Source organism: Salvelinus fontinalis, chromosome 9 (genome assembly GCF_029448725.1).
Source record: "Salvelinus fontinalis isolate EN_2023a chromosome 9, ASM2944872v1, whole genome shotgun sequence".
Lineage (NCBI taxonomy): Eukaryota > Metazoa > Chordata > Actinopteri > Salmoniformes > Salmonidae > Salvelinus > Salvelinus fontinalis.
The window spans coordinates 47,292,274-47,315,669 of NC_074673.1; the positions used below are offsets into that span (position 1 = coordinate 47,292,274).

A 23,396-nucleotide genomic window follows, 5' to 3' on the forward strand; every position below is an offset into this window, starting at 1 on the left:
ATATCCATAGGCTACAGTACATTTCCAGCTGTAGCCTATATCCAGTAAGTCTCCATAGGCTGGAAATGTAGTAGCCTTGCATCTAAAGCCAGCAATTTGTCTCTCCTCAAACACACAGCAAATTGGCCAGTGTGGATTTTTCAGTGTAACATTTCTAGTGTTGATTCAGGAGTTAAATTCACTTTGTTAGAGTGGAATTTACACTCAGCAGTGTAAAATAACAGTGTCGGTGTTTGGTGCTTACGAGTGGCGCAGCGGTCTAAGGCACTGCATCTCAGTGATAGAGGCACACTACACATTACAGACCCAGGTTTGATTCCAGGCTGTATCACAACCGGCCGTGATTGGGAGTCCCATAGTTACGGTTCGGCCAGGGTAGGCTGTCATTGTAAATAAGAATTTGTTCTTAACTGACTTGCCTAGAAGGTTAATAAAAAAAGGTTAAATAAAAAAATAATAACCAGAGTTTTGTTTTACACCAGGGCTCACCAAACCTGTTCCTTGAGAGCTGACCTCCTTTCACTCCAACCCCAGTTGTACCAAACCTGATTCAGTTTATCAACCAGCTAGCTATTAGAATCAGGTGCACTAGATTAGGGTTAGAGCAAAAATGTACTGGCTCTCATGGAACCGGGTTGGAGGGCCCTGTTTTCACTGTGGCGACTAAAACACCACACCCATCATTATCATATTTCCCAGCATGTTATGCAGGTTGATTATTTGAGGGATTTTTTTTTTATACCTGTGTTTTTGCATGTACACTGTTTGTTTAATTAATCGTATGCTACACAAAGACAAATAACATACAACTAGTTAGCTCGATTTATTGGCATCCAATACTGAAAAGGTTGTTCCGGTTTAAATGCTTTAAGTAGTCTCCTTTACCCTTCTGAATGCAGGTTGTGGGTGAATAAAAAGTCCAACTGTTTAATATCTGAACTCTGGCTGTATTCCAAAAGGAATTACACATCACCTAGCCAGCCATCATGTGATTTACAGGCCTGATGTGGCCTGTAATATGTAAACAAGGATTTTGGTGCCAAGGTGCCATTTACTGAGGTGAAACATGAGAGAAGCCAACCACCTAACAAAGCTGTCAAGACTTAAATGGATGTATGAGAAAAAGCAACAACACTGAACACAAATATGAATGCAACATGAAAAGTCTTGTCCCATGTTTCATGAGCAGAAATAAAAGATCAAAGAAATGTTCCGTACACACAAAAAAGCTTATTTCTCTTAAATGTGTATACATCCCTGTTAGTGAGCATTTCTCCTTTGTCAAGAAAATCCATCCACCTGACAGGTGTGGCATATCAACAAGCTGATTAAACAGCATGGTCATTACACAGATGCACCTTGTGCTGGGGACACTAAAGGGCCACTCTAAAATGTGCAGTTTTGTTACACAACACAATGCCATAAATGTCTCAAGTTTTGAGAAAGCGTGCAATTGGCATGCTGACTGCAGGAATGTCCACCAGAGAACATTCCTGCAGTCATCATTGTCGGGAGCTGAAACAACACTTTACATATTGCGTTTCTATTTTTGTTCAGTATAATTATGGGCAATAATGGAAATCATCAACGTGTCTTCATCTAAGCATGTAAATTACCTTTTCATTCATTTACTTTTGCCATGGCAACAGCAAATAAATAATGACTCTCTATTTATCTTTTGTTCAAGGGAAAAAAAGTGTCAATGGGAAGGACAAGCCCACTCATTTCTTTATTCCCTAAGCTTTGAGACGTTGAACTTTGAGGCATAAAACTGAATGCATGAAACGGAATGCTCTTTAGTGATATAAAGTGAAGCATTAATAATAGGCCCCTAAAAAGAAGAGTACAAAAGCATAAAGTAACATTCTCAATTTGACACACCACCACCTGCTGCACATTCCTGTTCTAATCAACTTCTCCACATGATGGGCCTACGTGTCAGTAGGGAAAAGTCGGAACATATCTCCTTTTGCATTTCCCTTCATTTCAGATGCATTCTGGAGAGATTTTTTAAAAGAGCATATTGATCACAGTCTGTTTTACCTATGTTGATGTCAACAAATTGAAATGTGAATAGTTTTTTTTTGGCACTTATATATTTCTAGTATGAATCTTTTGAACATGGTAGAATATTTACAAAAAGTGGAACTGCGTTTTAATAGTGGCCTCACATCACTTGGGGAGACAAGGGGAGAAAATGAATGACTGTCCAGTGCTTCTGAAGATGGATTTACCCTTTAGTCAATGACTCAAAGCCCCAGATATGGTATTAGCCAGTTTTGAATAGATTTGAATAAATGTGATCAATTCAACCGGCATTTGTTGCTGCTCTATCTGACGTGAGAAAATGTCGCAAATGTTGGTTATGGGTAATGACAGTTAATTTAGCGCTTCTACTTTCTGCTTTTTTAGCAGGTCTTGTAAAAGAACCAGTCCCTTTCAGAGAATATTAATGGCTGCTTATCACATCGGTCAATATGCTAATGATAATCTCTGCTTGATTTACACACTAATAATTACCTCAAGATAAGACAGAACACTGTTTAAACACTGTTTAAATAAATTATGAGAAAATGAAATACACTAGCATAATGAACATCATAGTGCTTTTTGGAGTGTCTTGGGAGACGATCAAGGTCATTCTAATTGGGTTGAGGTTGGGTGATTGTGGAGGCCATGTCATCTGATGAAGCACTCAATCACTTTGCTTGTTCAAATAGCCCTTACACAGCCTGGAGGTGTATTTTGGGTCATTGTCCTGTTGAAAAACAAATTATAGTCCCACTAAGCGCAAACCAGGTGGAGTGGTTTATCGCTGCAGAATGCTGTGGTAGCCATGCAGGTTAAGTGTGCCTTGAATTCTAAATAAATCACTGACAGTGTCACCATCAAATCACCCCCACACCATCACACCTCCTCCTCCATGCTTCACGGTGGGAACCACACGTGCAGAGATCACGTTCACCTACTCCGCGTCTCACAAAGACACGGTGGTTGGAAACAAAATCTCAAATTTGGACTCATCAGACCAAAGGACACATTTCCACCGGTGTAATGTCCATTGCTTGTGTTTCTTGGCCCAAGCAAGTCGCTTCTTCTTATTGGTCACCTTTAGTAGTGGTTTCTTTGCAGCAAATCGACCATGAAGGACTGATTTCACGCAGTGTCCTCTGAACAGTTGATGTTGAGATGTGTCTTTTACTTAAATTCTGTGAAGCATTTATTTGGCCTGCAATTTCTGAGGCTGGTAACTCCAATGAACTTATCCTCTGCAGCAGAGGTAACTCTGGGTCTTCCTTTACTGTAGTGGTCCTCATGAGTGCCAGTTTCATCATAGCGCTTTATGGTTTTTGTGATTGCACTTGAAGAAACTTTCAAGAAAGTTCTTGAAATCTTCCGGATTGACTGACCTTCATGTCTTAAAGTAATGATGGACTGTCGTTTCTTTTTGCTTATTTGAGCTAATCTTGCCATAATATGGACTTGGTCTTTTACTAATTAGGGCTATCTTCTGTATACCACCACTACCTTGTCACAAGACAACTGATTGGCTAAGATGCATTAAGAAGGAAAGAAAGTACACAAATTAAGGTGCTGAACATCATGAGGGCAGTGGCAGGATATGATTGGGGGTCGATAAAAAAAGCAGTGTTGAATACATTACATGACCAAAAGTATGTGAACACATGCTCGTCAAACATCTCATTCCAATATCATGGGCATTAACATGGAGTTGGTCCCGCCTTTGCTGCTATAACAGCCTCCACTCTTCTGGGATGGCTTTCCACAAGATGTTGGAAAATTGTTGCGGGGACTTGTTTCCATTCAGCCACAAGAGCACAAGTGAGTTTTGGCACTGACGTTGGAAGATTTGGCCAATTCCTCCCAAAGGTGTTCGATGGGGTTGAGGTCAGGGCTCTGTACAGGCCAGTCAAGTTCTTCCACAACGATCTCGACAAACCATTTCTGTATGGTCCTTGCTTTTTGCACAGGGGAATTGTCATGCTGAAACAGGAAAGGGCCTTAGCCAAACTGTTGCCACAAAGTTGGAAGCACAGAATCATCTAGAATGTCATTGTATGCTTTAAAGTTAAGATTTCCCTTCACTGGAACTAAGCCCGAACCATGAAAAACATCCCCAGACCATTATTCCTCCTCCACCAAACTTTACAGTTGGCACTATACATTGGGGCAGGTAGCATTCTCCTGGCATCCACCAAACCCAGATTCGTCCGCCAGACTGCCAGATGGTGAAGCATGATTTATCACTTCAGAGAATGCGTTTCCACTGCTCCAATGGCAGCAAGCTTTACACCACTCCAGCCGAAGCTTGGCATTTCGCATTGTGATCTAAGGGTTGTGTGCAGCTGTTCGGCCATGGAAACCCATTTCATGAAGCTCTAAATGAACAGTTCTTGTGCTGACGTTGCTTCCAGAGGCAGTATGGAACTCGGTACGGAGTGTTGCAACAGAGGACAGACAATTTTGACGCACAACGTGCTTCAGCACTTGGCGGTCCCGTTCTGTGAGCTTGTGTGGCCTACCACTTCTCGGCATGGCTGTGTGCTCGATTTTATACCTGTCATTAACGGTTGTGGCTGATATAGCCGAATCCAATAATTTGAAGGGGTGTCCAAATAATTTTGTATATATAGTGTATATCTGCTGTTTACCTATTTCACTCATCTCGGCATTATCACTTTTTTGCAACAGAAGATGGCGCAGGAGGGTAGGGCTGCCGTCTTATTGGCTCTTAACCAATCTTCCTACTTTGTTTGCTTTTTCGTGTTGTTCGTCACTTGTTTTGTACATAATGTTGCTACTACTGTCTCTTATGACCGAAAAGAGCTTGTGGACATCAGAAATGGGATAACTCACCTCAAATTGGACGAGGAGTTCTTCTTCAACGAGTTGGACGCGAGGGATATACTACGGACACCACACCAGGCACAGATCCCTGTGATTAGCTGGAATGTAGGTTTCTCGTAAAGAGATCAGGATGCCTTGTGAGGATCAGTTGACGAGTGGCTAATCTGCCCTTTCCTTCCGTTCTGCTAGCTAACGTTCTACCACTGGAAAATAAATGGGATGAACTGAAAGCATGCATAGTCTACCAACGGGACATTAAAAACTGTAATATCTTATGTTTCACCGAGTCGTGGCTGAACGACGACATTAAGAACATACAGCTAGTAGGTTATAACCTCGGCAGGACAGAACAGCAGCCTCTGGTAAGACACACAGAGACGTGTACAAAGCTCTCCCTCGCCCTCCATTTGGCAAATCTGACCATAACTCTATCCCCCTGATTCCTGCTTACAAGCCAAAATTTAGCAGGAAGCACCAGTGACTCGGTATATAAAAAAGTGGTCAGATGATGCTAAACTACAGGACTGTTTTGCTAGCACAGACTGGAATATATTCCGGGATTCTTCCAATGGCATTGAGGAGTACACGACATCAGTCACTGGCTTTATCAATAAGTGCATTGAGGACGTCGTCCCCACAGTGACTGTACATGCGTACCCTAACCAGAAGCCATGGATTACAGGCAAAATTTGCACTGAGCTTAAGGGTAGAGCTTCTGCTTTCAAGGAGCCGGACTCTAAGCCAGAAGCTTATAAGAAATCCCGCTATGCCCTCCGACGAACCATCAAACAGGCAAAGCGTCAATACAGGACTAAGATCGAATCACTCTACACCGGCTCCAACGCTCATCAGATCTGGCTGGGTTTGCAAACTATTACAGAATACAAAGGGACGCACAGCCGAGAGCTGCCCAGACAAGCGAAATCATTTATATGCTTGCTTCGAGGCAAGTAACACTGAAACATGCATGAGAGCATCAGCTGTTCCAGACGACTGTGTGATGACGCTCTCCGCGGCCGATGTGAGTAAGAACTTTAAAGAGTTCATTCACAAGGCCGCTGGGCCAGACGGATTGCCAGGACGTGTACTCCATGCATGCACTGACCAACTGGTAAGTGTCTTCACTGACATTTTCAACCTCTCCCTGTCTGAGTCTGTAATACCAACATGTTTCCAACTGACCACCATAGTCCCTGTGCCCAAGAACGATGAGTTAACCTGATGATGATGCATGATCTCCATTGCACTCCACACTGCCCTTTCCCACCTTGACAAAAGGAACACCTATGTGAGAATGCTATTCATTGACTATAGCTCAGCGTTCAACACCATAGTGCCCTCAAAGCTCATCACTAAGCTAAGGACACTGGGACTAAACACCTCACCTCTGCAACTGGATCCTGGACTTCATGACGGGCGTCCCCCAGGGGGTAAAGGTAGATAACAACACATCCACCACACTGATCCTCAACACAGGGGCCCCTCAGGGGTGTGTGCTGAGTCCTCTCATGTACTCCCTGTTCACTCAGGACTGCACGGCCAGGCACGACTCCAACACCATCATTAAGTTTGCTGACATTGGTAGGCCTGATCACCGACAACAATGAGACAGCCTAGAGGGAGGAGGTCAGAGACCTGACCGTGTGGTGCAAGGACAACATCCTCTTCCTCAACGTAATCAAGACAAAGGAGATGATTGTGGACTACAGGAAAAAGAGGACCCGAGTACGCACCCATTTTCATCGACGGGGCTGTAGTGGAGCAGGTTGAGAGCTTTAACTTCCTTGGCGTCCACATCAACAACAAACTAACATGGTCCAAGCACACCAAAACAGTTGTGAAGAGGGCACGACAAAACCTATTCCCCCTCAGGAGACTGAAAAGATTTGGCATAGGTCCTACAGCTGCACCATCGAGAGCATCCTGACGGGTTGCATCACGGACTGGTATGGCAACTGCTCGGCCTCCGACCGCAAGGCACTACAGAGGGTAGTGCGTACTGCCCAGTACATCACCGGGGCCAAGCTTCCTGCAATCCAGGACCTCTACACCAGGCTGTGTCAGAGGAAGGCCCTAAAAATGTTCAAAGACTCCAGCCACCCTAGTCATAAACTGTTCTCTCTGCTACCGCAAGGCAAGTGGTACCGGAGCACCAAGCTTAGGTCCAACAGGCTTCTAAACAGCTTCTACCCTCAAACCATAAGACTCATGAACAGCTAATCAAATAGCTACCCAGAATATTTGCATTGCCCCTCACATTATTATCTATACTTAGCCACTTTAATAACGCAACCTACATGTACATAATTAACTCAATTACTTCGACACTGGTGCCCCCCCCACATTGACACATTGACTCTGTACCGGTACCCTCTGTATATTGCCCCGCTATTGTTATTCGCTGCTCTTTAATTATTTGTTATTCTTATCTCTTACTTTTTGGGGGATTTTCTTAACTGCATTGTTGGTTAAGGGCTTGTAAGTAAGCATTTCATGTGTTGTATTCGGTGCATGTGTAAGGTACTGGGTGTCGTGAGTGTGAAGTCAGGCGCAGGAAAACAGAGAGTTCAATATAGTGCTCTTTTAATGCGCACACGGTAAACCACGGCCACCCCACTAATCAAAACAAACTGCCCCAGACACGGGGAACGAAAACAGTCCAGCACTATACACGAACATAAACCAACACGTTCGTCTGTATCAAACACCAGGCTTACAATAATCAATCCCGCACAAAGAAACGGGCGGGCCGGCTGACTAATAAAGCGCAACTAATTACAACAAACTCAAAACAGGTGTAATCAATAAACACATAAGGAGGGGGAGAAAAGAATCAGTGGCAGCTAGTAGGCCGGCGACGACGACCGCCGAGCGCCACCTGAACGGGAAGGGGAGTCGTGACAGCATGTGACAAATAAAATGTTATTTGAAATTTTGATTTGATTTTCAAATTTCAAGGACGTATAGGAATCCGTATCACCAACCAACATATATAAAGCCTCTTTTACAGTGAAAAGTCGTGTCTGCTTCGGCGCTGTCATTTTGGAGTAATAACGTTTTTTTCTAAGTCAAATGACAATACACACACACAGCCATTTTCTCACAGATATTATTGTTAGAAAAATAAGGCCGTTCGCAACCGCTTTAGTAATTTTAAGAAAGGCCGTTGACAGCCTCTATGGGTTCTAAAGGTGTTTTAAAATGTTAAAAAATATTCCGATTTTTCAAAGGGTGCTACAGTACCCTCAGCACCCATACATCCCACGGCAATGTACACAGAAAGTGTCACGCCCTGACCGTAGATTGCTTTGTATGTTTCTATTTTTTGTTTGGTCAGGGTGTGATGCATTCTATGTTTGTATGTCTAGGTTTTGTATTTCTATGTTTTGGCCGGGTATGTTTCTTAATCAGGGACAGCTGTCTTTCGTTGTCTCTGATTGAGAACCATACTTAGGTGTTCTGTTTTCCCACTGTTAGTTGTGGGTGGTTATTTTCTGTTTAGTGTTGGTTGCACCTTTCAGAACTGTTTAGGCTATTATTTTTGTTATTTTGTATTCAGTGTTCAGTCAGTTAAGCAAATAAAGATGAACACGTACCCCGCTGCATTTTGGTCTGACGATTCCTCTTCTTCTTCCGATGAATGCCGTGACAGAAAGCTTCAAGTGACCTACATGATTCTTCATCGAGCTTTGTTGTTTTTCCCTTTTCAGTGCCTTGTTTAGGAGAAGTTCTGAATAAAATTTCACTGTGTGGTTGGATAAAATCTGCTTTCTATGAAAGATTTTTTGATCCTCCAATTTTATGAATGAGTGTCCGGGACTGCCAGATAGTTTTGTAGTATCAACATTACTGTAATTTGAAGATACAATTTTCCTTTCACATACTCGTCCTCCCCTCAATGTTCCTTATCTCCCTCCTAGACCAGCATTGCTTCTGCAATGTATTTTAAACATGGTATTTTTAGCCTATTTTAACGACGCTTTACAGTAGAACCAAAAACCATTGGAGCAAAACATCGCCTCCAGAGAGGTACTCTCAGAGTACACTGCTGAAATGAAGAGGGTGCGTTGTCTGGATTACTCCAATTGACCAAATGTACCGTGTTTTTAATCATTAGTGCACTTTTCCATATGCTCAACATCAACTACACTAAAAAGCTACTTTAGATTTTTTGATCCACTCATTCATGCATTAATTTCATCAACCATTCAGCTATAAACTCAGGTATTCAGCAAACAGTAACACAGCCTCAACTGCCGGTCCATATAGTATACACAGATAGTCAAGAAGAATGTTGTGTGTGCGTAAGGGAAAACAATCAACTGGTAAATGGCTCTTTGGATGAATAAAATACACATACACATCGGTCACAGTGTTTATAGAAGAAGGACACTATCACCTTGAGACCAGAACTCCTCTGTTCTGGTAAGGAATGCTGCGTTGAATGTACTTTTGTTTCACCATACAGTATGCGTTGCAAGGGAGTTGATGAATGGCAGCCATCAACAGCATTGACTCTGGGAATTGAATAACTTTGCTCAAGGGTAATCTCCTGTGGATAGACTACGTAAGCATAAATGGTAAAGTATGCTAGCTTTTAGTTCTGGGTTAACCAAGATTAGTTCTAGGGAAAGGTTTGGCTCTAAAGAACCCATAAGCCAAAATGAAAAGCTTATAGGAAAACTTGAAAGAATCAAAACAAAGAACTAGACAGTTGAATACAAATCCCCAGGTGGTCATCCATCATATAGCTTTCACTTCTCCTGTCTACATGGATTAGTGCAGATGAGAGAGATGTAACAGAGAGAGGAGGAAAGGATGGAAGCCACTTTAGACTATTTAGATGCACCTGGGACCTACTGAACTCTGATTGACCTCACACTTCCACTACCACAAGCACTACTGCCAACCCCAGGTGGGCAAAGTGTAAGCACAGGGTAGGAGTAGGAGCTAATGGCAAACATACATTTCAAACTTCAAATGTAAACCAGGAGAAAATATATTTAATCTAACCCTAATAGGATTACCAGGCCTAAGACATTTATATTTAAAGACATTTTGATATTTTTACATGGGTGATAGCGATTCTGCAGTTTAAAAATGAATGGTAATTCAAACGAGTTGGTCCTGGGCATGAGACTAAATTCCATTTTCCATGATATTATGTAAATGGCTTCCTAGTCCATGACAATTTATCCATGCCAATGAGGTCAGAAACTCTGTGCCTTGTGAAAGTTTTCCGTCATTTCAACCAGCCTGGCAGCGAGACACATTTACGGTCACTCGGGTAGCAGTTGGCATCTTTATTTATCCTCTGGGAGGTTATTTTCCTCTGTGTAATAGTGATGGAGTCATTGCCGACTTTTAACATGAGGAGATACGCTTTTCCTCCGAGGCCCTCAGGTCTGGAGAGAAGCCTATGGAGTCTTGCAGTTATGTTACAAGTGTAGATAATTGATTCTGAGCCCAATTGATTAGAGACAGTTAGCTCAGCAATGCTAACATGCTCACCTCTCACCATTACCAATAACAGGGGAGGTTATCATGTCTTGGGCGTGTGATCTTTGACCCTCTGTTACTTTCTCACTCATCATTAGTCACGATTAATTCAGGATAATCCTTAATCATGGTCGCATCCACATTAATGTATAAGTGTTTAGAAACATATTCTATTCTTATTTATGATAAAAGTGACTCCAAAAATGACACAATACATGATTTACTATTGGGCACAAAACAATCTGAAACACAACCAAAACTAACTGCAAATGCATCCAACAAGTTTGGAGAGTCACAAGCTTGATGTAATCATTGCGTGCATGGAATATGGGACCAAAAACGACATTTTAGATATGTCAGTGATTTTGACCCCTACCTTTTTGAGGCAAAAAGGTATTACCTGTTAAACAAAATCTCTTTCTCTGAGCCATTGTATTAGTATACTGTAAAATCATATAATTTCCCAATTTTTTGGAGCATACAATATAGCTCAGTATTCTAATTATTTATTTTATACAGTCATTATTGCTCATCTTTATCAAGGGTGTCAATCATTTCAGGCCCCACTGTGCATGTTACAGCTGATTCATTTTAATTCAGCAATGACAATATAATGAATATGTGGCCTTATGTCCACACTGGCTGAAAGCTGCAATAGTAATTTAATCAGAGGGCTCAGAGAGAACCGAGTTGTATTATGAGAGAGCCCCTAGAAAAAAATACAGCTGTGTACTTACTTGCGATATGGAGAATCAATTACACTGACTATTGCTATGAGGTTTGGGCGATCGCAACCTTCTCCTATCGTGACTATGTACCCATAACACATTGTGGTATACATCGCCTTCAGAAAGTATTCATACCCTTTGACTTATTGCTAATTTTGATTCATTTAAAATGGATTAGGCCTGGTATGTTTTTCCCACCAATATACAATATATACCCCATAATGACAAAGTGAAAAGTGAAAACCTGTTTTTTAATAACTGTAGCGTATTTATAAAATACTGAAATATCTCATTTACATATTGTAAATATTCAAAACCTGAGTCGATACTTTGTAGAAGAACCTTTTATCATGATTATAGCTTTGAGTTGTCTTTGGTATGTCTGTATCAGCTTTGCACATCTGGATATGTGGATTTTACCTCATTTTTCCTTGCAGATTCTTCTCAAACTCTGTTAACTTAGATGGGGAGTAGCGGGTTGAACAGCAATCTTCAAGTCTTTCCACAGATTTTCAATGGGATTCAAGTCTGGGCATTGGCTGGGCCACTCAAGGACTTTCACATTCTTGTTCAAAAGCCATTCCAGCTTTGTTTTGGCTGTAGTATGCTTGGGGTCATTGCAAATCTTCGCCCCATCTCTAAGGTCGTTTGCACTCTGAAGCAAGTTCTCATCAAGGATTTGCCTGTATTTAGGCCTAATTCATTGTTCCCTCTATTCCTACCAGTCTCCCAGTATGTGCCGCTGAAAAGCATCCCCATAGCATGATGCTGCCACCACCATGCTTCACAGTAAGGATGGTGTTAGACAGGTGATGACCTGTGCCTGGTTTTCTCCAGACATAGCACTTTTCATTCAGGCTATAGAGGAACATTTCTGTCTCATCAGACCACAGAATCTTTTGCATTATGATCTTAGTCTTTCACGTGCCTTTTTGCAAACTCTAGGTGTGCTGTCATATGCCCTTTTCTCAGGAGTGGCTTCCATCTGGCCACTGTCCAATAAAGCCCAGATTGGTGAAGTACTGTATAAATGTTTTTCTGGCAAGTTCTCACATCTCAGTCCCACACATCCCACTCTGACAGAACTACAGGGTTCATTGGGTTCTGGGTCACCACCCTGACCAAGGTCCTTCTTGACTGGTTGCTCAGATGGCCAGCTCTAGGCAAATCTGGGTAGCTCCATTTTTTCAATTTCCCAATGATGGAGACCACTGTGCTCTTGGAAAGTTAACACAACAATTATTTTATATCCTTCCCCAGATAGACTACATAACCAAAAATATGTAGATACCTACTTGTCAAACATCTCATTCCAAAATCATGGGCATTAATATGGAGTTTGTCCTCCCCTTGCTGCTATAACAGTTAAATAAAGGTTAAATAAAAATAAAAAAGTAAAAAAATAAAAACAGCCTCCACTCTTCTGGGAAGGCGTTCCACTAGATATTGGAACATTGCGGCGGAGACTTGCTTCCATTCAGCCACAAGAGCATTAGTGAGGTTGGGCACTGATGTTGGGCGATTAGGCCTGGCTCGCAGTCAGTGTTCCAATTCATCCAAAAGTTGTTTGTTGGAGTTGATGTCAGGACTCTGTGCAGGCCAGTCATGTTATTCCACAACGATCTCGACAAACCATATCTGTATGGACCTCGCTTTGTGCACGGGGGTATTGTCATGCTGAAACAGAAAAGGGCTTTTCCCAAACTGTTGCACAAAGTTGGAAACACAGAATCGACTAGAATTTCATTGTATGCTGTAGAGTTAAGATTTCCCTTCACTAGAACTGTGTCCAGCTTGCTTTCTGGCATACAGCGACTTGACACGTGAACTTTCAAGGTGTCCCCTGCTGTTGAGACACTCTCATTTTCTTGCCTGACAGACACACACCCCAATGTGAGTGTGTTGTTGACGAAACATGTTTTATGAGCCTGAGTTACAATACTCTACACTTCCATTCATTTTCACATCGTGAATTTGATAAAAATATGAATTAATTGTGTGTTTTCTTGGCCTGATGTTTTTGATAGCCGTGTATTTCTTTCTCTGACAAATTTTTCTTTCTCTGAGAATTTCCTGTCAAGAAGAGAGACACAGAAGCCTCGCTAGCTTAGCTAGCCTAGCTAGCCTGTAGGCTCAAATGGAGGATGCTAACAAATGTTTTCAACGCTGCAGGTGCTGTGTTTATTTTGCTTTATTCCAGGACAATGTGGACCACCCGGACTTTCAATAAAGCAACTGTTTGCTTGCAGAGGACTACAAGGGCGAAGTGGCTACTCTTAGCAAATAAGTAGCAAACTTACACAAGCTACTGGGGAATCCACGCCCGCCTAGTTTTTCATTATCTTCTACCCCAGTAGCCAGAAGCCGCTTTGGCCTGGTGGAAGTGTCGCCGCTGAGTCGTTCAACTGGTCGGTCCTCTGCAGGTATTCCTCCCCAAAGGGATCTCCCCCTTCCCTGGAGAATGGAGTTAGTAGATTTTTCCTGGATGACTTGGTGGATGTTCTTGTTCTCAATCCTACCAATCAGCCATGGAGATATATCATTCGCCGTGGAAGTCTAAAACAGTGACCTCTGGCAACAGGGGCCTCCTTGGCGAAAGCAAGCCCGGACAGGACACAGACTAGAAACAGCTTCGCAACCCTGGATCGAGAGGTTCCGGCACCTTCTTCCCTGGGGGCTTCCGATTCGAGATCAGATACGGATGTACCTGTGCCTTTATCTTCTGTTCTGTCTCCAGTGGCTTTTTACCTCAGGTTTATCTCAGGTTCAGATCCTCAGAGCTCCCCCTATCATCGGACCATGAGGCTGTCTAAGACTGCCCATTCATCATCCACGATGGATACTACAGCAAGTTCGGGTCCATCAGGCCATCGAGGGGTTTACGAAGGAACAGCCGGACCTTCTCAACCATTGCACCAGCTGTCGTCATTGGCAGCTCTATGGTTAGAAGCATCTTGGTTCCCGGGGCAAAAACCCTGTGCTATCCTGGAGGATAAGTTAAAAGGCTGCTTCCGGCTGTTCTATGACAGCTGCTGGGAGCTGAACCTGTCGTAGTCCATGTGAGGTCAAACGGCATTAGGAGGGCAAGCTCGAACTGATGAAAATGTATTTTAAAGAACTGATCCTAGCTCTGAAAGATTACAAAAAGCAGCCAATTATGTCAGATCCGGTACCATCGTCGGGCAGCGTGTGTGAAAGATTCATCATGCTACTGGCATTACACACCTGGCTAAAATATTACTGTAGCTCTGTTGGAATAACTTTTATATATAACATTGGCATCTTCTGGAAACAGAAGATGCTCTACAGGAATGATGAGTCCATCCAAATCATCTTGGCTCCTAGACTCACATTTCAAGGCTGCATTGAGACAATGACTTACCAATGACCCAAGCCCACCTTAGATAATCCCTACCATTGTGTCGCTGAGTTGCCATAATGCTGCAGCAAATGTACATTATCCCAGGGGCATTAGAAGTCAAAAAGTACACTACCAGTTAAAAGTTTTAGAACACCTACTTTTTATTTATTTATTTTCACTATTTTCTACATTGTAGAATAATAGTGAAGACATCAAAACTATAAAATAACACATATGGAATCATGTAGTAACCAAAAAAGTGTTACACAAATCAAAATATATTTTATATTTCAGATTCTTCAAATAGTCACCCTTTTCCTTGGTTAAAAAAACAACAACAGATTTTGAGGTCCCAGGCTAATAATGGAACGCTATTGTTCCTATGTAATTCCGTCTCCCAAATTGCAATTCCTATAGCTTCCACTAGATGTCAACAGTCTTTATTCAAGGCTTCAGGCTAGTTTTTTGAAAAACAACCAAGAATTTCTTTCGGCGCACGAGGGAGAGGGTGCACGCTTACTAATTTTGCTTTCCTATTGAACATACTACTTTCCGTATGAAATATTATAGTTTATTTACATTTTAGAGTACCTGAGGTTTGAATAGAAACGTTGATTGAGTTGTTTGGACGGAGTTTAGCGGTAGCTTTTGGAACTCCTTTGTCTGCATGTTGAACGAGTGGATTACTGAAATCGATGGCGCCAACTAAACTGACTTTTTGGGATATAAAGAAGGATTTTATCTAACAAAACGAACATTCATGTTGTAGCTGGGACCCTTGAGATTGCAAACCGAGGAAGATCTTCAAAAGTAAGTGATTTATTTAATCGCTATTTGTGATTTTATGAAGCCTCTGCTATTGAAAAATATGTTGATGTGGGGTGCCGTCCTCAGACAATCGCATGGTATACTTTTGTCGTAAAGCCTATTGTAAATCGGACAATGCAGTTAGATTAATATAATTTAAAATCTTAAATTATTGTAAGATTTGTATGTTCATGAATGTTTAATATTCCAATTATTTATTTGAATTGCGCGCCCTCCTATTTCACCGGATGATAGGCGTCCCCGCTAGCCTATCCCTAGGAATAAAAGCCTTGCTGTGTATTAGGAGAGAAAGACACTTTTGGATTCAATCACATTTCTTTACCATCCATCATGGCGTCACAAAGATAGCTCACATTTAGTAGCCATATCTATAAAAATCTTCAATAGAGTTTCAGTAAAAACCTCATTGAGCAGCCATTTTGTGCCAGTAAAAAGAGCCCCATCCCACTTACCAGACTCTCTGGAGATCTGGACGAAAGCCTCCACGCCACTTTCACCGTAATTCCCCTCCGAGGCCAGTGTCGACACATAGTTCCAGCCCATCGCCGTAACGATGTCCAGCATGGCCTGAGCTTGGTAGGAGTCTGGTGGCACCACACGGGAGAAGAAGTCGTAGCGTGTGTTGTCACTCAGCTCGGGCGCCGTGGATGCATAGCTGATCTGAGGGATCTGTGCAGACAAGGAAGACATAGTGTAAGTATTTACTGAAAAACTAGTAATTGTTCAATTACACAATGGAAACTACACCCCAGACATCTATTATATGTTACACATGAGAATCGCAATGGAAAGACAAATCCCTGCGACGTTGTCAGAACTTTTAAGAACTACCTGACTTAAAACTTAATTTCATCCTGTTTAAGGAGCACATTCACCCCAAAAGAACTTCAAAACCAAAGGGAACCACAATTTCGTAATTCTCAGCTGGACACAGCGTAATGGAGAAGAGCGGGGAAACTGTACGGTGGAATTAGACAGACAGACAGACAGACAGACAGACAGGCGGGCGGGCAGAAGGGCGGGCGGACGGACGGACACAGACAGACGGACACACGGACAGACAGACACACGGACAGACAGACACACGGACAGACAGACACACGGACAGACAGACAGACAGACACATGGACAGACGGATACACGGACAGACAGACAGACAGACAGACAGACAGACAGACAGACAGACGGATACACGGACAGACAGACAGACAGACACACGGACAGATAGGGAGAACTGGCATAGCCAGTGAAGGTTGGAGAGTGATTGAAGGACTGATTGATTTCACTTCAGTCAAAGGCCAGGGTGCGCGGGCAGGCCCTACAGGCTGGACTCATTGGCATTCAAAGAGAGGGGGAATGGAAGAAAGAAAGACAGACAGGCAAAGGCCTGCCAGCAATACAAATTCCACTCATTGGCTGGCAGCTTGAGCCGATCTCAGCTCATTCACAGACTGCAACAAATTAAACCGGCTGTAAATACAAATGCATCTGGTGGCTTTGACATTATTGAAATCACCTGTATAATGCAAACGTTCTGTCAGTCCCAGAAGGTTAACCCTTGAACTGGGATTTCAGAGCCATAGGATAACAATAGCTAAATGAATACCAGAGGCAATAAGTGATTTACTCTCAACATTAATGAACTTATGCCATTAAGTTATTAAGATCTGGGTTGAAACAAATACAATTCGTATTGCCTTTAGTCCTTATATGAACAACTTAATTTCCAGGGACCAAAGAGCCTGCTTGTGGTTGTCCTTATCTTTCCATTAGCACATAATTGAAAAAGAGAAAAAGAGGGACGTTTGTACCCCTAAAGTTAATCTATAGCTTTAATTTATCAGTTAAGGAGAGACTCAACCAGAATGTACTGTGGCTTCAAAGAACTAGCTCTGTCCGTACACTCTAAAAAATGTTGGGTCGTTCGGATGACCCAACTGTTGTGATGCAGGCATTGGTTCACTTAGTTGGGTTGTTTTCTTTAAAAAGAGAAGGTTGGGTTGTTGATGCTCGGTTATTGATGCTGGGTTATTGAGCTATGACCCAGTCGGTCAGATCAGAAGACTAGAGAGGCGTGGCTTATTAGTGATGTGGCTTTCAGATAGTTATTTTTGGCCACTCGTGAGATTATATGTAATTACAGTTAATCTGTTCTGTTGTATTGTTATCACATGCTAAGTTTGAACACTTACATTTTTATAGCTATAATGAGAATCCAAATGTATTAGTTCCTTGAGAGCCTATGCAAAACCCAACGTTGGGATAGTTACTACTTTGTTACAATATGTAAATATTATCATTGTTATTATTATATTAGAATATGCAATGTGCAAAAGAAAATTACGAAAGAAAGTTACAGACACACATATATCTGACCCCCAAGATATGCTAACCTCTCAACATTACAATAACGTGAGTTTAGCATTTTTGGTGGGTGTATGATATGTGCGTCTAACGTTCTCATTCAGGATTATCCGTAATCATGTGTTCAGTGTTTAGAAACATATTCCATTCTTATTTACAATAAAAGTGACTCCCCAAATGACATAATACATTATTTACCATTCATTTCTATCGGCCGCAAAATAATCTAAAACACAACCAAAACAAACAGCAAATGCATCCAACAAAGTCACAAGCTTGATGTAGTCATTGCGTACTATGACTATGGGAACAAATACTGCATTTTCTTACGACATAAATGCACATATAAGTTAATTTGTCCAAAAACTTTTGCTCCCCTAAGATGGGGAAACTATGTACAAAAAGTATTGTTATTTCTAAATGGTTCATCCGATATGGATGGAAATACCCTCAAATGAAAGGTGACAGTGCCCTTTAACCTCTTAGTCATTGTTTGATTTCAAATCCAAATGCTTCACGGTCCCAATAATTAAGAAGTGCACTGTAGCTGCTCTACTAGTGCCAAAATTTGTTAGCAAATGTAATTAAAAGTTGAACCTATTCATCTATGGCAAAGATACTTACAGTGCCTTCAGAAAGTATTCACACCCCTTGACTTTTTCTTATAAATTAATTACAAATTAAAATCTGAAATGTCTTGAGTCAATAGGTGTTCAACCCCTTTGTTATGGCAAGCCTAAATACGTTCAGGAGTATAAATGTGCTTAAGTCACATAATAAATAGAATGGATTCACTCTGCTTGCAATAATAGTGTATAACATGATTTTAGAATGACTACTTCATCTCTGTACATACAATCATTTTAAAGGCCCCTCAGTCGAGCTGTGAATTTCAACCACAGATTCAACCACAAATACCACGGAGGTTTTCCAATGCCTCGCAAAGAAGGGCTCCTATTGGTAGATGGGTAAAAGTAAAAAAAGCAAACATTGAATATCCCTTTGAACATGGTGAAGTTATTAACTACACTTTGGATGTTTTATCAATACACCCTGTCACTACAAAGCCTCAAATTTTGTCCACAAATTTGTTTACATCCCTGTTAGTGAGCATTTATTTTCCAAAAGAATACATCCACCTGACAGGTGTGGCATATCACAAAGCTGATTAAACAGCATGATCATTACAAAGGTGCACTTTGTGCTGGGGACAATACAAGGCCACATCAAAATGTACAGTTTAGACACACAACAAAAGCAACACATTTTTCAAGTTCTGAGGGAGCATGCAATTGGTATGCTGACTGCAGGAATGTCCACCATTGCTGTTGCCAAATAATTGAATGTTCATTTCTCTACTATAAGCCATTTTAGAGAATTTAGCATTACGGCCAACCAGCCTCACAACTGCAGACCGCATGTAAACATGCCGGCCCAGGACCTTCACATCCTGCTTCTTCAACTGCGGGATCGTCTGAATCTAGCCACCTGGACAGCTGATGAAACTGTTGGTTTGCACAACCGAATAATTTCTGCAAAGTCAGAAACAGTCTCAGGGAAGCTCATCTTGTCTTTCTCAGCAGATTCTTTGACCTGACTGTATTTCGGCATCATAACCAACTTCAGTGCTCACCAGCATGCAGGCCTGTGCCCAAACAATTCAAGCTTCTACTTTTAAAAATCCACCTTTCCAGAAATAATTCTCTCACCATTGCCGCTTGTTATAGATCGCCCTCAGCCCCCAGCTGTGCCCTGGACACCATATGTGAATTGATTGCCCCCCATCTATCTTCAGAGTTCGTTCTGTTAGGTGACCTAAACTGGGATATGCTTAACACCCCGGCCGTCCTACAATCTAAACTATTTGCCTTCAATCTCACACAAAATATCAAGGAACCTACACCAGGTACAACCCTAAATCCGTAACCATGGGCACCCTCATAGATATCATCCTGACCAACCTGCCCTCTAAATACACCTCTGCTGTCTTCAACCAGGATCTCAGCGATCACTGCCTCATTGCCTGCATCCATAATGGGTCCGCGGTCAAACGACCACCCCTCATTACTGTCAAACGCTCCCTTAAACACTTCAGCGAGCAGGCCTTTCAAATCGACCTGGCCCGGGTATCCTGGAAGGATATTGACATCATCCCGTCAGTAGAGGATGCCTGGTTGCTCTTTAAAAGTGCTTTCCTCACCATCTCAAATAAGCATGCCCCATTCAAAAAATGTAGAACTAAGGACAGATATAGCCCTTGCTTTACCCCAGACTTGACTGTCCTTGACCAGCACAAAAACGTCCTGTGGTGTATTGCACTAGCATTGAATAGTCCCCGCGATATGCAACTTTTCAGGGAAGTCAGGAACCAATATACACAGTCAGTTGGGAAAGCTAAGGCTAGCTTTTTCAAACAGAAATTTGCATCCTGTAGCACTAATTCCAAAAAGTTTTGGGACACTGTAAAGTCCATGGAGAAGGCTAGGAAACACTGTCACCACCGATAAATCTTCGATAATCGATCATTTCAAAAAGCATTTGTTTTAACAACATGTACTTTTTAACTAATTTCAATGTAATATTCAAATGCTGTGTTTTATGCTTTTACGCTTTTATGCCGTTTTTATGTGTATAAAATGATGTGCAAAAATATGAGCTGTTTTAAAGGAAATGTAATAATAAATAAAATCGACCAATGGCCCCCTGATCTCCCCGTGTCTGCCAGCAGGGGAGGACCTAATGCCCCAGCTCGTGCTGTACGGGGTGGGCCGAAGGCCTATTCCACCGAAGGCCTTCACAAAGCTCTGGCCCACCCTCACGTGTCTGAAGGAAGCACTGTTGTCCTCCCGCAACCTGCTGGTAGCAAAATGAGTAGAGACCACCCCCCAGGCAGTGGCCATAGTAGCCACGGAATCCCTGGGGTGGTACAGAAGAAAGGGGGCCTCGACCCCAGGCGAAGGGTCCCCCACAACACCCAAGGTCCCGGGGGCCACGGCCTGACAGCGCTGCGGCGCCTAGGGCAATGCGCCTAGGGGAGGGATCTCCTCTGGGCCCCGACGGACAGGATGGAAATTGATTGGGAGGAGCAGGAGGAGGCGAGTTTGAAAAGGACTCACCCCGTTCCTGTATAAAGGACCAAAGTGACTTTTTAACATGTTTTTCATGTCTTAAAAATGTTTTACTTTTGTTAAATAAATTATACACATTTTAAATGGCTTTTACAGAATTGGATGTTTTACATTAAAAAAAAATGTTTTTATTGGTTTTAACAACATGTACTTTTTAACTAACTTAATTGTAATATTCAAATACTGTGTACTATGCTTTTAAGCCGTTTTATGTGTATAAAAGGATGTGCAAAAATATATAAGCTGTTTTAAAGGAAATGCAACAATAAAACTTTTCCAAAAGAAAAAATATCTTCCATATTTAACCCAACCCCTCTGAATCAGAGAGGTGTGGGGGGCTCTGTAATTGAAGTCATTGTGGATTTCAGTCAGTGCCCACGTCATTTTAGGTAGTTTGATAAATCCTTCAGCACGGCAGTCATTCTGGTTGCAGGTTGTGGGTGATTATCCTCACTCTGGCTGGATTCTGATAGGAATTACTAGACACTTCACAAACCAGCATATTGTGATTTGCAGGTCTGATGTGGCCTATCATCCAGGATTTTCAGCTCACATTGTTGAGGATAACTGGGCCATTATATGATATATTTTCATAAAGGGTTTACTTTTAATTGAAGCGCATTCACTTAGGCAGTCTCTTGGTGAAGGCTTCAGGAATATATATATATTTTAATGCAACAACCATCTCTCTCTCACTAACAAACTCAGTCATGTGTGGGCATCTCTCACATTTGATCAAAAGGCATGCTGGGAAATATGCAAACACATCTTTACGCCCTACAGTTTTAAAACAACACCCCCAGTGTTTAGTGTTTAAAACCTAAACAATGTGTGCTGAATAAACATTTTAATGTGTTTAAAAGGCTAAATACAAGGCCTGCACTGAATGTACCAGTCGTGCTTTGCAAGATAGAACAAATCTGTTTCGGTTTCCAGAGTTTACGCACTCTAATGAAAATGTCGTGTCAGCATTGACCACCACCTGCTTCACTAAAATTGATCACCGGTTAATCATTATGTAGGTGACAGGTTGCATGTAATTTCTATTTTCCTAATGGTTGTCAATTTCATCAGCATCACACTGCCATACTAGCCGTAGGTCTACTTTTTTCCTTTAAACTCTCCCATCAATGTACACTGCTCAAAAAAATAAAGGGAACACTAAAATAACACATCCTAGATCTGAATGAATGAAATATTCTTATCAAATACTTTTTTCTTTGCATAGTTGAATGTGCTGACAACAAAATCACACAAAAATGATCAATGGAAATCAAATTTATCAACCCATGGAGGTCTGGATTTGGAGTCACACTCAAAATTAAAGTGGAAAATCACACTACAGGCTGATACAACTTTGATGTAATGTCCTTAAAACAAGTCAAAATGAGGCTCAGTAGTGTGTGTGGCCTCCACGTGCCTGTATGACCTCCCTACAATGCCTGGGCATGCTCCTGATGAGGTGGTGGATGGTCTCCTGAGGGATCTCCTTCCAGACCTGGACTAAAGCATCCGCCAACTCCTGGACAGTCTGTGGTGAAACGTGGCGTTGGTGGATGGAGCGAGACATGATGTCCCAGATGTGCTCAATTGGATTCAGGTCTGGGGAACGGGTGGGCCAGTCCATAGCATCAATGCCTTCCTCTTGCAGGAACTGCTGACACACTCCAGCCACATGAGGTCTAGCATTGTCTTGCATTAGGAGGAACCCAGGGCCAACCGCACCAGCATATGACTCACAAGGGGTCTGAGGGTCTCATCTCGGTACCTAATGGCAGTCAGGCTACCTCTGGCGAGCACATGGAGGGCTGTGAGGCCCCCCAAAGAAATGCTACCCCACACCATGACTGACCCACCGCCAAACCGGTCATGCTGGAGGATGTTGCAGGCAGCAGAACATTCTCCATGGCGTCTCCAGACTCTGTCACATGTGCTCAGTGTGAACCTGCTTTCATCTGTGAAAAACACAGGGCGCCAGTGGTGAATTTGCCAATCTTAGTGTTCTCTGGCAAATGTCAAACGTCCTGCACGGTGTTGGGCTGTAAGCACAACCCCCACCTGTGGACGTAGGGCACTCATACCACCCTCATGGAGTCTGTTTCTGACCGTTTGAGCACACATGCACATTTGTGGCCTGCTGGAGGTCATTTTGCAGGGCTCTGGCAGTGCTCCTCCGGCTCCTCCTTGCACAAATGCGGAGGTAGCGGTCCTGCTGCTGGGTTGTTGCCCTCCTATGGCCTCCTCCACATCTCCTGATGTACTGGCCTGTCTCCTGGTAGCGCCTCAATGCTCTGGACACTACGCTGACAGACACAGCAAACCTTCTTGCCACAGTTCGCATTGATGTGCCATCCTGGATGAGCTGCACTACCTGAGCCACTTGTGTGGGTTGTAGACTCTGTCTCATGCTACCCACTAGAGTGAAAGCACCGCCAGCATTCAAAAGTGACCAAAACATCAGCCAGGAAGCATAGGAACTGAGAAGTGGTCTGTGGTCTCCACCTGCAGAACCATTCCTTTATTGGGGGTGTCTTGCTAATTTCCTATAATTTCCACCTTTTGTCTATTCCATTTGCACAACAGCATGTGAAATTTATTGTCAATCAGTGTTGCTTCCTA

At 42.4% G+C, this 23,396-nt stretch overlaps 1 protein-coding gene across 2 annotated transcripts in view; it reads right to left on the reverse strand.

Moving 5' to 3' along the window:
• Positions 1–23,396, reverse strand: part of LOC129862723 (metabotropic glutamate receptor 8-like) — a 238,714-nt gene that overhangs the window by 94,344 nt on the left and 120,974 nt on the right. For both annotated transcript variants that reach the window (XM_055934632.1, XM_055934631.1), the window contains exon 3: positions 15,738–15,954. In XM_055934632.1, the coding sequence (XP_055790607.1) occupies positions 15,738–15,954 (217 nt within the window). The remainder of the gene's footprint in view (positions 1–15,737; positions 15,955–23,396) is intronic.